At 40.5% G+C, this 14801-nt stretch overlaps 1 protein-coding gene across 1 annotated transcript in view; it reads right to left on the reverse strand.

Moving 5' to 3' along the window:
• Positions 1 to 11736, reverse strand: part of KLHL42 (kelch like family member 42) — a 38335-nt gene extending 26599 nt beyond the window's left edge. The window contains exons 1-2 of the mRNA XM_013172872.3: positions 10714 to 11736; positions 3690 to 3883 (exon numbers count right to left, since the gene is read on the reverse strand). Of these exons, the coding sequence (XP_013028326.2) occupies positions 3690 to 3883; positions 10714 to 11588 (1069 nt within the window). The 5' untranslated portion in view covers positions 11589 to 11736. The remainder of the gene's footprint in view (positions 1 to 3689; positions 3884 to 10713) is intronic.
• Positions 11737 to 14801: the final 3065 nt, after the last annotated feature.

The raw sequence follows: 14801 nt of genomic DNA on the forward strand, positions 1-14801 counted from the left end.
GAGATTTACAAATAAATAAATAAGAAGATACTCATGGAGGAGGATCTCCACAATCTGCATCAGCCATTATTACACAGTGAAAAAGTGTAGCAGACCAGGGAAGAAATATTGATTACTGAGAACTCTGAGTCTTTGCCACAGCGATAAAGTTTGAACATTCTCTTCTATTGCAGAGGGAAAATTTAAGCTGCTTCTGGCACATTAAACAATGCAAACGGTCTGGGAATGCAGATTTAACCAGCATAATCCCTAACTGTTGCCTTATGCTTTTAATTTTGCCTCTGATTGACATGAAACATTTTTTTCTGAAAAGGGAAATGGAGCAATAATCTGCTTTCCACTGGTGATCACAGATGAATTACATTAGCATGAACATCGTATGCTTCATTAATGGCTGTCAAGTGATAATTTATCATCCATTTCACTCCACAAATCTAAGTTTTATGAAATAAAATTCATAAAGCTAGTTATATTTCATCAAGTGGCATGGATGACCTAAGAGCACACGTTCAGTACACCATAGAGAGAGAAATACACAGTCAAACTCATTTAAAAACCAGGAATGACATGCTCCTGCATTAGACAGAAGCGTTGAGAAAAAAAGCTGAAGACCTATCTATACTTCAGTTAGGACTCAGTGGATGCATGTGTTTGCAATACTGTTATTCTATGAAATTGTTACACTATCTCCCTGTTTTACAGTGCAGTGGAGACCCTGGCTGTGTCCCATACCAAGGATTCACTGAATTAACAAAGAATGCACGAGTCATTAGCTAATAAATTAAGTTTCAACCTCTGGAGACCTGAGCTTAAATCCAAACTCAAGTGACAAGTGGTAACAGGCTCACAGTCTCCAGCTTGGTCTTTTGATAAAATCTGCTCCATATTACAAGTCTATTCTGCATGATGATCTCCAGATGAGCTCTCAAGCGTAACAGCAGATGGTGACATACTAACAAGTTATGTAAGAGCACACAGATATAAATAGCCATAAATATAACTTGATTGTCATGAATGAAGCGCATGAGCAGCATGGCTCAGGAGGTGCTGCTATAGCATTTGCTTTCACTGTGATGACTTTCCATTATTGCTTATTACTTTATATTACCTTCTTAAACATCTAATCCACATTAAATTAAGAGAAAAAAAAAAAAGAGGAAAAATATCATGGCAATGCTCTATAAAATTGCTGATCAACTTTGTCTACAAACAATGAATCATTCCCTGACTCACTTGGGGGAGAAAAAAATAAAAACTCCCCACAACATTTCTAGCAATTAAGTTTCTGTGTCTTTCCATAGCAGTAATCTTCTAAGGAAAACATCGAATGCTATGGTTTGAGGGGGAGCACATGAAAGTCTATTGGGATGTAGCCCTCATTTACATAGTATGGAGCCGGGGTCTTTTCTATCCACAGAAACAAAACAAAAAAAAATACAAAACAAATCTAGTACCTGACATGGAGTTGCTATTAGGATTAGATTTACAAGTGAGAACTGAAAGGAGGCTCTTTAATCATCAAGGTTCATTATATTTCACAACGCAAAATTTCAGATCCTACCATCTTTTGGAAAGTGCAGTCTCAGGAGAGAGCTCTATACAGAGAAAAGAAAATAACCCACAAAAACTACCAAAACAACAGTCTTACTGAGGTGTACACAGAAATAGGAAAAATATTAAAAATTAAAAAAAAAAAGCATTAATTGCTGCATGATTTTATTTACCAAATGTAGTAAAAGAGCAAATGAAACTCTGTCTCTCTCAGATCGTGGTGCCTTATCACCCTCCAACATCTGCATAACTTGGAAGGTGAATCACCAGTGTAATTTCAGGAATTCTGGTTTCTAAGTCTGACGGCTGCCCTAAGCCAAGGTGTCACAGACAAACTGATTCTAGGTCCTTGTTCTGGTAAGGATCTTTATTTATAACAAGCACAGGCATTTGTTGCCCTGAACATTCTTGGATTTAAACATAAGCCTCAATTTAGGGTGCTGATCCTGACGACATACACTTTCATTAATGAATTTTAAGGGAGCGGGAACTGCATCAGCAACGTGCCAATCTTCCTACCCATGACACCAAGAGCAAGCAGCCTAAAGAGAAGAACAGCATAAGCAACAGAGAAGGAATTTGCAAAACTCAGGGGAATTAAGGTAAAAAGCTGGCACTCCTTTAATCTTGTAGCGCTATTAACCAAACCAGAGATTTTTCTTTTTACCTCTCCTCTCTCTCTTGATAAAAATAACAAATAAAATAAAATAATGGTAGCTTCAAGCCTCTCTCATTACTCTGTTTCAGCCTCTTTTTCTCTGCTCTCTTGTCTTGTCCCAAAGGTTGTTTTTTCTTAGGTCTGACTTCCCAGAGCACTAAGTTTTGCGTGCCTGACACCCTTCCGTCCTAGTCTATCTGAACGTGCTGGGCATCAGGGACCACAAAGCACCTCAGCAGGTCCATTAGTGAGGAAGACCAAGGGACCAGGACTGCAGAGCACATCACAGCATGGCCTCCATATAGACACAGGCACTTCGATATCTTTTGTTTACATTGGTCCTGAGTCAGAATGGACTGGACAAAATGGCTTTGAAGGTTATCATTACCATAAGGACCATGAGAAGTGGAAATGCGTCTTTTACAAACTTTAAAATGTTTCAGAGCTAAACTCAGACACTAGTAGAGACAGCTTGTTCTGATGTCAGTTTATCTTTGTTTGCAGTACACTCTGTAAAAGCTGAGCCATGAATGATCTCTTTTCTAATTTTATTCTCCACTTGGAAAATAATTTCAACCTAGTGTGGTTAAATGAAGCAGGCAAAGGCCTAGAGATCGGAACTTTAATTTAGGAAGTTGTGATCAATATTAAACATTTGACATTCAAGAAAAAAAAAATCTAAGACTTCTGGAACTCTGAAAAAACAGTATTCCACCAAAAGAATGGCACTATGTGCTTAAGGAATAAACAAAAGGAAGCTCTTTTTGTGGGGATTGCTTTTCCACTGGATAAAAAAAATAGTAATTGTCAGGAGAGAACACAGCTGTGTATCCTTCCCTCTCTATTGTCCCCTCAGAAAACAAGTACAGAAAGAAAGTAAATTCCTGCTTAAGCTTTTCATTAATTATACAATTATTTTGATTATTTATACAATAACTTCAGCAGTGAAAAGCTTACCTATAGCTTGTATTTGTCTGTGAAATGCTACAGTGGAACAACTGTGACATACATGAAAAATACTAATGTAGGCAAAGCTTTTCTTAATATTTTTCCTTCTGACATTCTGATGTGTGTACCTAAAAAGTAATCAAAAGTGTACCTGTTGAGATCTTTCTTTCTACTGTATGACCAAAATCTAAGAGGAGAAGGGCTATGCTGGATACTAAAGTACCCACCAGTCCATTTCATCAGAGGAACAGAGGCCCAGATCCCCCTACCAGTTTGTTGGATGGGAAATAACAGACAGCTATCTAGTTTTAAAGTCCATATATTTGGCAAGCATAATTACAAATCCTAGACGTGGACACTGAAAAAAAAAAAACACAACCCCATACCAGTATGACAGAGATACTTTTTTGTTTCATTTCATCAGTATGTTTTGATACATCAGTTCAAAAAAAAAAAACTGAAAAAGAAAATGATCTACGCCTGAGGAGCAATCAGGTTAGGAAAAAAAAAAAAGAAAAAACAAACTTTCTACCTCGTGTAGTGTATCCTCCGATAACGTAGATCTTGCCCTTGCACTCACAAGCTGAGAATTCTGCAAGAGGGTTTGGCATGGATGCTACAAAGTTCCACCAGTCATTTTCTGGGTTATAACACTCCACATTGGAAAGGGACTGACCACCGATGGCATAGAGCTTTCCATTTACAGCCAAAAGCTTAAAATTGGACCTGAAAGACAAAGAATGCAGCACTGAAATAGGTTAAATAAATGTACAGAAAAATACAGGAAAGTTCTTCCTATCAAGGCTCCAACACACCCATCATTACTTTCAACTTGTACCATCAATTCATGTATCACAGAATCTGAACTCTTCTGTGCGTGTCCAAAACTTTGTAATTACACTTTAATTACTCAGGACAGTAACCAGTGACATTCTAAATGTTAATGATGTTGATGTTAAGACTGATGAATATTTTATTTTGGATTTCAGTGTATCACAGTTTGAGTAGTAAATGTTTAGTTAACTAACGTGTTCAGTAGATGCCTTGTTTTTACTAGGTTTTAATAAACTACCTTTAGTGGAGGAAAACATATTATATATACACTCAGTCAAAGATATTATCTAAGTTAAAATTACAGGAATTTCAAACAAGACTTGATGAATGACTAGAGATGCATGCTCATCTTAGTCTGTTATACAGTTTCTTTAATAATCCTAATAAACAGAAATTTAAAGTGATATGCATTGAATCACATTTTGCAAAAAGAGGAAAAAGAATCCTGTACCTTACTCAGCACTAGTTTAAACCACTAAATATACCCTCTATCCCTCTGAAGCAAGATGTATATGTAAATTAACGTTCCATCCTCAGTTGCACAAAATACACTGCACTCTATAGGCAATGATCTGTTCTTTTATTTATTATTCTATTCATTATGTTGTATTTCACAAAAGGTAACTTTCCAATTACTGAAGTGCAAGAAGCCTCGCATCTTAAACTTTTAAGATAATACAGGCAGAGGCAATTCAGAAACAAATGATCTATGGGTACTAGAGGTGCGAACGTTTAGGAGGAACTAGAAAGGCTTGAAGTTGAAGGGCTTGCATGCTCATCTATTCCTTTTAGCTATGAAAGATGGTCTAATAAGAGATCAGCTTTTCCTCTGCTTAGGAAACAGTCCTACTTACGAGTCAATGTCTTTGCCTAGCAAGGTTATTACTTCTGTACTGCTCATTTTGAGCTAAATCCATGAAATTTTACCACGCAGTATCCTGATTAATTAAATGTATGAAGATCATTGGTGTGCACTAGATCAGCGTAAAACCAAACAGAGAACTGCACTGTGTCAGTAAAACTGAAGTGGTGCTTTAGCCTTGCATTGGCCTGCTGAGCAGTAAAGTGAATTTCACTTTGCATGAATCCAAGATACAAAACTTACCGCTAAGTAGTTTTGCAGGGTTCTGTCTGGACAAAATGAACCTTGCCTAGCAGCAGTCTGCCCTGCAATTTCTTTTTATTAAATATGCTTGGAAAAAGAATATGTTTCCAGATGGAATCATTTTGTTCTTGTCATCCTGATATAGCTTTGGAAACTAAAATGCTCCTTTGAAGGAATTAATTGCTTTTTATTCTTTTTTTTTTTTTTTTGCCGACATCTACAATTAGGTCACTGTTCATCTCCTCTGTACAGCAGTTATGTTTTCCATCTTAGAGAATCCAGAATAACATGACAATCAGTAGCGGGTATGAAACGAGGATAATTACTCACAAAACATTATAATTTTCAAAGCAATGTACCTGTTCTAAAAGTGATGGTGGAGGAAAAAAAAGGACACAAATTAGCAGAGAGACAAAAAAAAAAGTGTAAATTCATTTTCCAAACAATCTTTTAAAATAAAAACTATGCTAGAAAGTCTGTAACTCTGTGTCTATGATGGAGATAGTACAGGGGTTTTGGCTTACAAAACGAGCTCATATGCACGTGCATAAATCTTTCATTATTTTAAGATCTCCTAGCCATATAAATTACACAAACATGTTGTGTCAGAACATAAAAGAATTCAGGTTTCCTAATTCACGCTTGCTTGTCTAGTTATCCAATTGTAACTACTATTTATCTGAATTGAGTTCATTTATACAGGTTTTGCTTGATTGCCTTTGCATCTCTGAATTGCTTCTGGCAGAAGTGGGAAAACTACCTGGTGAAAGACACACAGCACAGATTTCAACTTCAATTATTCCAGAAGGCCACGTACTTGTGTGTCAGTTGGTCAAATCATTTAACCACTTCCAACACCTATTATAAGGAATGATGTTTGGTGCAAGCATCTCAGATTTATGGAACACTAACTACATGATTCATTTTACTTAAAAGTAGCCACAAGCGCCCATTAGCACAGTTTATTTGAACATTTGGACAACGGCTCAGTATGTTATGAATAACTTCTTCTGCCATTCACCTTTTCATGCCAGTAACAGCAGGTGTTTTTATGGAGAGTGAACATTAGGAAATATTTAGTGTATTTTTACACTCTTCTAATGTGTTGGAGCAGCTGGAAACAAGAAAAGCAAACACGGAGCAACTAGCCAGCTCTCCACAACTAACTGTTCCATGGACTACAGCTTGGAAACAACTGAGCTTAACAGTCTGCTAAATTCAACTATGATATAACTCCACTCACTTGATGTGAGTTATCTGAACTTGGGGATCTGAAATACTCTCCAAATCCCAGATTGGTGTGAACCCTTCTTGGTGGGACAAGACCACGTATGGGCTATGTCTTCTAAAGTCCTTCATTTCCTCTGAAAGGAACCCCAGGAACACAAGCAAGAGCAAGCTGTGCAGTTTTACAATAGTTCAATTTACAACATTTTTCATTCAACAAAGGCAAGTGTAAAGCACTATGGGAAGGAAGGAAGGAAGGAAGGATGTACAAAATGCAAAGGAACTAAGGGTCAGAGTGCATAACTTTCTGAATACAAGACAACATGCAAGAACTTCTGAAAAGCGTAGCTAGTTCTAGATTGCATTAACAGCCATATAACATATCAATAAGAGACCACTATTAAACTGGCTATGAAGAGGACAGCAAGCATTTCCTTGTTCACCGACTCTGCTTATTTAGTATACAAAACCAAATTAGTTTAGATATTAGAGAGGACTTTCTGATCAGGGAAGTAGGTAAGCACGGAAACAAGTTACCTGGGAGGAAGAAGGTTGAAATTTGCATTGCTGGAGGGCTTAAAGAACAAGTCAAACATGTATTTGCAAGGTAAGCTTGATCCTCTATAGAACAGGAGGGTTGGACTAACTATCCTGTGTTTTCTTCCTGACAAATGAATCAACTTTATCCTTAAAAGCTTTCACAGATCAGATGACTTCTTAACTCTAGAGTTAAAGCATTTGCAACAAAGATCAAGAATCATAAAAGTACATTTACAAAAGCATTTCCAAAGCATTTTACATTTCTTGCATGAACCACTATTTTTCCATCCCTTACATGAGTCTGCAGAGCACACTGCATCCAACCATTAGCTTTGGAAGCATGGGTGATACATTTGTGATAAATGTGACATGGGTATTTCTAACTTAAAAATCTTCGAAAAGTCTGTTTTTCCCCAACACAGAGGAATTTTGAGTGGGAAAAAATGATTAAAAAAAAAAAACAAGGAAAGAGAAGGTCTTCTAAACCACTACCATTCCCCAAGAACATCTCCTCTTGTATTTTTGTAAGAATCCTCAGAGTGGCAGCAGTTCAGGCACAGATTGCTCACAAAAATGTTGTTCCACATGCATATGTATAATCTCAGCCAGGGGCTTACAACGGTCTTCCAAGCCTGGAAGATTTACCTGCCATGACTGTGCTGAAGGAAAATAAAAATGGAATATACAGCAGTAACTGGCACATGCAGTAGAAATCCTATGAGTATATTATTTTTAAATGGTAAATTTCAACTGTCAGCATCGATTTAAATAAAAGTATGGAAAGGTATTCAAATACATGACTTGTACAGTCCTCAGATCTCCTTGGTGCCTTCCTATCCCCAAAGACCACAAGTGGTCTTAGGCAACCTTTACATGAAGTTCCTTCATCAAAGAAGTCCAGGTAGTTGTCTGAAGACACTATTCCAAGTACAGCAACACCTCTAGAATGAAAAAAAAAATAGAGAAGTCTAGAAACTGTGATCTGTTATGGACTACTTGTGACTGGTTCCAGATTTAGCTTCAGACAATGAGAAATTCCAGGCACAGACACAGGCTTCCTACACGAGCCTGAGCAAATTATTTTATCTACCTCTAGTGTTGTCTGAAGTCAAAACAACTTCAGTGGGAACTAGAACCGTCCCTCAAGGTATATAAAAAATGCATTCATGGGATGTAATTATATCAGCTGACATCGACTCATTCAGCAGTCACATGACCCTATTCCCTAAGCAGCCCTCTGGGCAACTGCCCTGCTTATTTTACTACAGCACAACAAACTAAAAACACAATGCCAAGCAAATTGAAGTATGTTTCATCCACACAACAGAAAGGCATCAGTACTGTTGCAGCCAAATATGGACTCTCAGTCTAAGAATTCCCCTGCTCTTAGCTCCTACGGCACAGGCCATCCCTTCTGTGCTCTGGCCACAAAATGTTAAACTGGTCAATCCAGTATCAGACAGATGAAATGTTATGTCAGATATAAAATAAATATATAAACCAATCAATCAAACCTTAAGAGTCGAGACTCCATGAAGATGTTAAAGCAAACAAAGTGTTTTGTGAAGGTGTCAACAGAGTTTCTATGAGAAAAAAATCCCATTTTGTTTTTCAAAGAGCCTCATATTCACTTGCTGCTACCTTCTAGTCTAGAGGCAAACATAATTCTGGTCCTTTTTAACCTGCAGTCACTATGGTGAAATATACGACTAGAGACTATTCCAAAAATACCCATTTGCATACCACTTTTCTGCCATTACTTGCCGATGTGAAATCCCACGCTATGTAATACCGTGCTGTCATCTGTGATGGACTTAAAGATTAAGTTGGTATGGCAACAGAGATGAAAATAATATAAGGAGAAAATATCAACTTGTTTATTTCAGATAACCTAGAAAAAAAAAAAAAGTAAAGTGAGGGGGGAAAAGGGGCAGTTTTGAGATTGAACAGCAAGGTTGTAAGGTTAAAAAAAAAAAAAAAAGGGCTATGAAAAAGCATTTTTTTAAAAAACTTCCCCCCCCCCCCCCCTCATTCGCCACACTGAAGAATCATTGCACATAGCAACATCTACCTTGCTATAGACATCACACAAACCAATACCAAAATCTTTTAATTTGATCAATGAGGGACTTCTATGTTTAAGCACACTTCTACGGGAAACACTGTGTGGGCTGACCCCACCATCCTTTTCGACTGAGGCCACTGTGCCCTCAACCATACTCACGCAGACAAGACCACAGAAGGCAGGTCTACCAAAACAGCTCAATTCTCAAAGGTGCCTCAGTAAAGACTGCTGATAGGGTCAGGCTCAAGAAATACGCACGTAAAAAGAGGCATTTATGATGTTTAAAAGCTGAACATTCATATTACAGCAGGTAATTTTTACAATGTCTTTCCAACAAGCCAGAAATGCCCTATGTTTCCAGTCAACTCCAATGACTGATTATGGAGGCCAAAACTTCAGTGAAATTCTCACAATGATACAGGAAGTAAAAAAAAGGGTGAAGTAGGAAATTAGTCATTTTAGGTCAAATCCCTGTTTTGAGGTATTTCAGCATGTAAGCTCAAGTGGAATACAGGCTACAGATTTACTACACCAATACAAAGCATTTATGCCAATGGCTGGGGTCTCTGGATGCTACTTGAATTTGCTGGATGGAGAAGAGCATTTCTATTCTACAGCAAGCTCTGGCCTCCCTACTTGTTTTAGCTTTGATACAGACAGAGAAGACAAAAATTTAAACATTTTTTCTAAAATGGAAACAATGAAAAGAAAATATCTTGGATAAACAGAAATATTTTGTTTCAGTGAAGTAAAAGGTTTTATTTTGATAACTCTGCAACATGATTAAGGTAGAGCAGCCATAACCACGGCCAGGGAGATGGACTCTTCTTGAGTACCCCTCAAAGCTAAGACCACTTATCCTTTCAAACACACAAATGTTTCTGAATACTAACTTATACACAAACGTCAAACAATTCAAAAAATAGAAGAAAAAGCAAAATGGTCAAAATGCTGAATGTTCACTGGATTAAAATTTTCTCATAAAGTGAGAAGTTTCTGAAAATCTTCCTGCCATTTTTCTGATACATATTTCACTGAAAGGCAGACCTACCTAATATTTGGATATTTATAAAAGTAAAAACCAATGAAAAACTGCTCCAACTTGAACATTTCATCCATCTCTATCTCTGATAGACTGTACACCCCACAAGGAGCAGTAATACTTCTCATAACATAGAGTACTGGAGCTAAAATGTATCTCAAAGTGACTTTTTTTTCTCTTAGTCAATTTAAGGAGAATTTCTACTTCCAGCAAAGTCAGCTGTTTGAAGAGAATGGCTCCACAGCCCTCCTAGAATACTACAATTTAAAGGAAAAGTGGGAGCCCACCACCATTTTACACGAGATGAATGATCACACACGGTGGCAGGTCGCAACATAGTCCTCTGCTGATGCCTATTTCACGTTCTCCTGCAGCTGAGGCCTTTATCACCAGCATTTACTCAACATAGTCCCATCCTCCTCATCCATCCCTTGCTACAGCAGCTCCCTGTGCAATGCACATGGGCCACCAGGCAGGGGAGCGGCTGCAGGGTTTTTCCGTGTCTGGGATACGCTACCAGTACAGACAAGGTTTGCCAAGCCTTTTGGTGGCCCGCTGCCAAGCTATCGCCAAGCCCTTTGGTCCTTCCCATCACACAATGCAGGAGAGAGGGGTGATTCACGGCACAAAGACAGGTCTGAATCACTTCTTGCAACTCAAGTCCAGTCAACACCATGTTACTCAACAGGCTCTACTTTGACAACAGACATGGACACACGTGCATATCAGGGAGCAGGGGTTACCTCTTCTGGTTCATTGAGGCCAGCTGACTCCATTCATTTAGGCAAGGGTTGTAACAGTGGGCAGCTGAAATCTCCTGGCTGGTGGTGATCCTGTAGCCCCCAACGATGAAGAGGTAGTTGTCCAGCACAGCCGACCCATAGCCTCGGACGTTCACCAGATCTGGAGGCAGGTTGTTGGCCAGGGGCAGCCACCTCTCTGCCTCCTCGTCATACCTCAGCATAGACCAGGGGGCTTCTGCCTGAGGGTGACAGCCTGGAGGCAGGCCCAGAGAGGAGGCACCCATGAAGTCCCCAATGGCCACGAGGGTGGCAGTGCCCCTCATCCTCCTCTCCTTCAGGTGGTGCTGGAGAGCATGGGGCAGGTGGAGGTGTGGCCGGGCATCAGGCCTCCGCAGAACCTGATGGTAATGGGTGGCCATGAAGTCTAGACAGGCATCATGCAAGTCCTGAAGGCCGTAGACCTGAGCCAGGCGATGCAGCTCCAGGCAGTTGCCCACCCTCACCTGGGAGAGGAGCAGGCGGAGCAAGGGGGTGACCTGCAGGTAGGAAGCAGCCTCCACCAGTTCCTCCAGCAAGGGGGGCTCGTCATCGCCCCCCTCCTCCTGCTCCAGCCTGGCCAGGCAGGAGGTGTTGATGAAGTCCAGCACCAGCTCCAGCCCCAGGGCGCTCAGCCCCCCGCGCAGCAGCTGCTCCTCCTGGCCCTGCCCTGCCTCCCTCATGCCCGAACGGTAGAGGGCTCGGAAATAGTCACTCTGCTCGATCAGTTTCCTCTTGCACACCGGGTAGCATTTGTCCCCCAGCCGGATCTGCACCACCTCCTCCCCCACGCCATCCCCTTCCCCCTCCTCTTCCTCCTGCCGCTCCGCCAGGGACATCGCGCTCCCCCTCCCCTGACCAAGCTCCGGCCCTGCCGCTGCCGGTGTGGGCTCCTCCTCCTCCTCTTCCTCCTCCTCCTCCTTCTCTTCCTCCTCCTCCGCCCCGTGCCGGCTGGGAGGAGCCGGGCCGGGCCGGCAGAGGGAGGGACGAGGCGCAGCTCCGACTCCGCAAGGAGAGAATGGAAAGGAAAGGAAAGGAAAGGAAAGAGAAAAAAAAAAAAAAAAAAACAGAGAGGGATAAAAAAAGGCCCTAAAAAGGCGATGTCGGAGCGGCCATGCCCCCGCCTCCCCTCTCGCAGTGCCCGAATTGGGCCGGCAGCGCTGGGGCTTCGGCGGTGCCATAAACGCGGCGGGGCTGCCCCCACGGGCTCGGCTCCCCTCCAGGGCAGTGTGTGGTCTGCGGCACGGCTCCGACCGAACCCGGGGCGTTCCTCGTCAAGGACACAACGGCAAGGAGCGTCCCGCACGGCTGGCACAGCGCTAGGTTGTGGGGACAATTAGGACCCATAATTCTGCTGGGACCTTCCCGACTTCTCCTGCACAAGCACTCAGTGTCTCAGCTCTTCATTCGGCTTGTAGAGATACCATATAGCCTTTTCTGCTACTCTGTCCTTTCTATTTAAACTAAGGTCCCGGAGAAGGAAATAAATGCTATTTACAAGTCACGTAGCAGGGCTCTGTTTTATTTGACATGAGCAAGGAAAAAATAAATTAGTAACTGAGCATCTAGCTGCCTGCATAATGTGGCTGTTCTGCTGTTTGCCCCATTACTTTTATGAAGAATAATAACTCATTTCACATAATGAAAGCAATTTTTTTTTTGAACTGATGAAACAGCTGAGGGAGTCTGCCATCATATGTATTCTTATATGATGATGCTTAACATAAAAGACAGTACAATAAAAAGACTTTAGCAATCTATTTTTTTTTTTTTTTTTTACTTTTATAAAGACTTACATCACCCCATGCTTTGCTAGATTATAGAAAATCTTTCCCTTTAACAGTAATGTGACTCATCTCCGGCTATTGCAGATAGCTTAGCTTTCAGACAACTCCCTGCTTCCTCTGCTCAGAAGGGATCGTTTCCCCTGATTAATAAAACTCTTCAGAGTAGCTGTTTGTTCTGGTAACAAGGGGTGGTTTTTTTGTTTTGTTTTTGTTTTCACTTGTTTTAGTAAAAGGTGTTGTTTGCTTTTTAGCATTTCCTCTGTGAAATGATCCTCCGTCAATTTTGTTGAACTTCAGCTTCTTAATTCTTCTCTATACAAATGACATCAATGTCAACCTCAGAGTTGAACAGTCACACTCAGAAAAGTTGTTCTTTTCTGCCAGCTTCTATAAAAAAATGTTTGTTGAGGTGGGATAGATCTCTCTGCATTTCTGTTTTTCACCTCTCTTCAGAGCATCTTGCTTTTGAATCCTATTTTCTGTTTTGAAATCCTTTCAAATAGGATTTCAACCATTTACAAAGAGCTCTCTTCAGCAGCTTCAGTCCCTAGCTAGGTCACTATCATCTCTCATTTTTTCTTTCCTACTAATGAGTTTCACTGTCTGCTTGTTTTGTGTTCCTCTTTCATTCCCACTCAATATTTCATTTATTTTCATATTACACTTTCCTGTATTCTGGTCTTGGTGAAGCACTGCATTACTTGGCTCTCCAAGCTTCTTACACATAGCTGAAACCTGAGTCTGAGCACTGGCCATTTTTTATCTGCCTCAGGTTCAGCCTGAAAAGATGTCACACACAACAAGCAAAGGTCCTACCACTTCTGTAGGACTCTAACCCATATGTCCTGTTTACACTTTAATTCCCACAGCCAGACATTTCAAGTAACTGTAATAATTTATACTCCAGAAGTAAACAGAGAGTTCATACTTGTTGTCGCCATTAAGCTCCCCTGCTGGAATACAGTATGATTGCCAACACAGTGGTATGATTGCCATCTTTAGACATCTGGTTTGGAAGCTCATGTTTGATGTACTGGTAAGTTAGCTCCTAATTGGTGAGTGATTTTTTCCGTGTAGTCAGTTATGATAAGTTCTGTTCCCTCAAAGTGTTGACACCACAGCCTGGATAGTTAGAATATTTCCGCTGCTGCCTTAGTGCCTTCCTGTGGCCTATGTGCCTGCACCTGCCACACCACCAAGGATTTCAAATCCACCTTCCTCACATTTCATGAGGTTTTTAATAGACTACTAAAAAACATTTTTCCCAACAGCAAACTTTTGAGAGTACTGACTTGTATAGCTCTCATCAGGAGCTGTCATAAGCACAAGGGGTCAGCAGTACTCTTTGTTGGATGGCCACTTTTGCAGAAAGCCTAAATCTGTTTCTTCATCCAAATGTTTTTACTAGACTGATTGTCAGCTATCCGTATTTTATCCAGGCTTAGGACTGGACAACTGTGTTAAGTCAGCGCATGCTGACAGGGCAGATCCATTGTTCTTTTACTATGCTAATCAGTCTGTATGCTGTGCTTACATTGTACTTACACTGCAAAAACACCACGGCAAGGACTACCTTTTTGTTCCATATTTGCACAGATAATTTCATCGGTCTCCCAGTCCACAGTTATACTGTGGTATATGCTAAGATACATATACATTATTATACTGGAATCAAAGAAAAGGTCTTGCGGTTTCACCAGCAGACATCTTAGTTGATCTTACAAGAGTAAGCAACATACTTTCCACAGCTGAAAATGGAAATATCTAGCGCTAGAGCTACATTGTCAAAATCTGTAGGCAAGAGCCATAAAAAAACTTGCACGATCTTTGAAACAAATATAAAGAAACATCTGTAACTCATTAAGGACATGCTGAAGAACGGAAGAACACAAAAACAAGTTTGCATCATGGCAGGTATTAACACAAGTGTGTGTTAAGAGAACATACCCTGAAGAACAAGACATTTACACAGAGAGGAAGACAAAGGTAATGCTCTCAGATTTTCAGTGACGAGCTTCTGGATTTGGCTTCTGGAGTGAAATCTTCAAGACTGTTTTAGATATATTTCAGGTCTCTCTCTACAGTGAAATGATTCTCATGTGCCAGCAAATGGAACACGGCAGCACCAGAAAATGTCAGTAAGGGCGCTCTCGCTCTGGAGTTGAGGTGGTCATTTCTGCTTGGGTTAGCCTTCTTCACAGGCTAGACACTTTTTCTTGTGTTTAGTATCTAAACTGTTCTCTCGTATTTAATGCCTAAATTATT

Source organism: Anser cygnoides, chromosome 1 (genome assembly GCF_040182565.1).
Source record: "Anser cygnoides isolate HZ-2024a breed goose chromosome 1, Taihu_goose_T2T_genome, whole genome shotgun sequence".
NCBI lineage: Eukaryota > Metazoa > Chordata > Aves > Anseriformes > Anatidae > Anser > Anser cygnoides.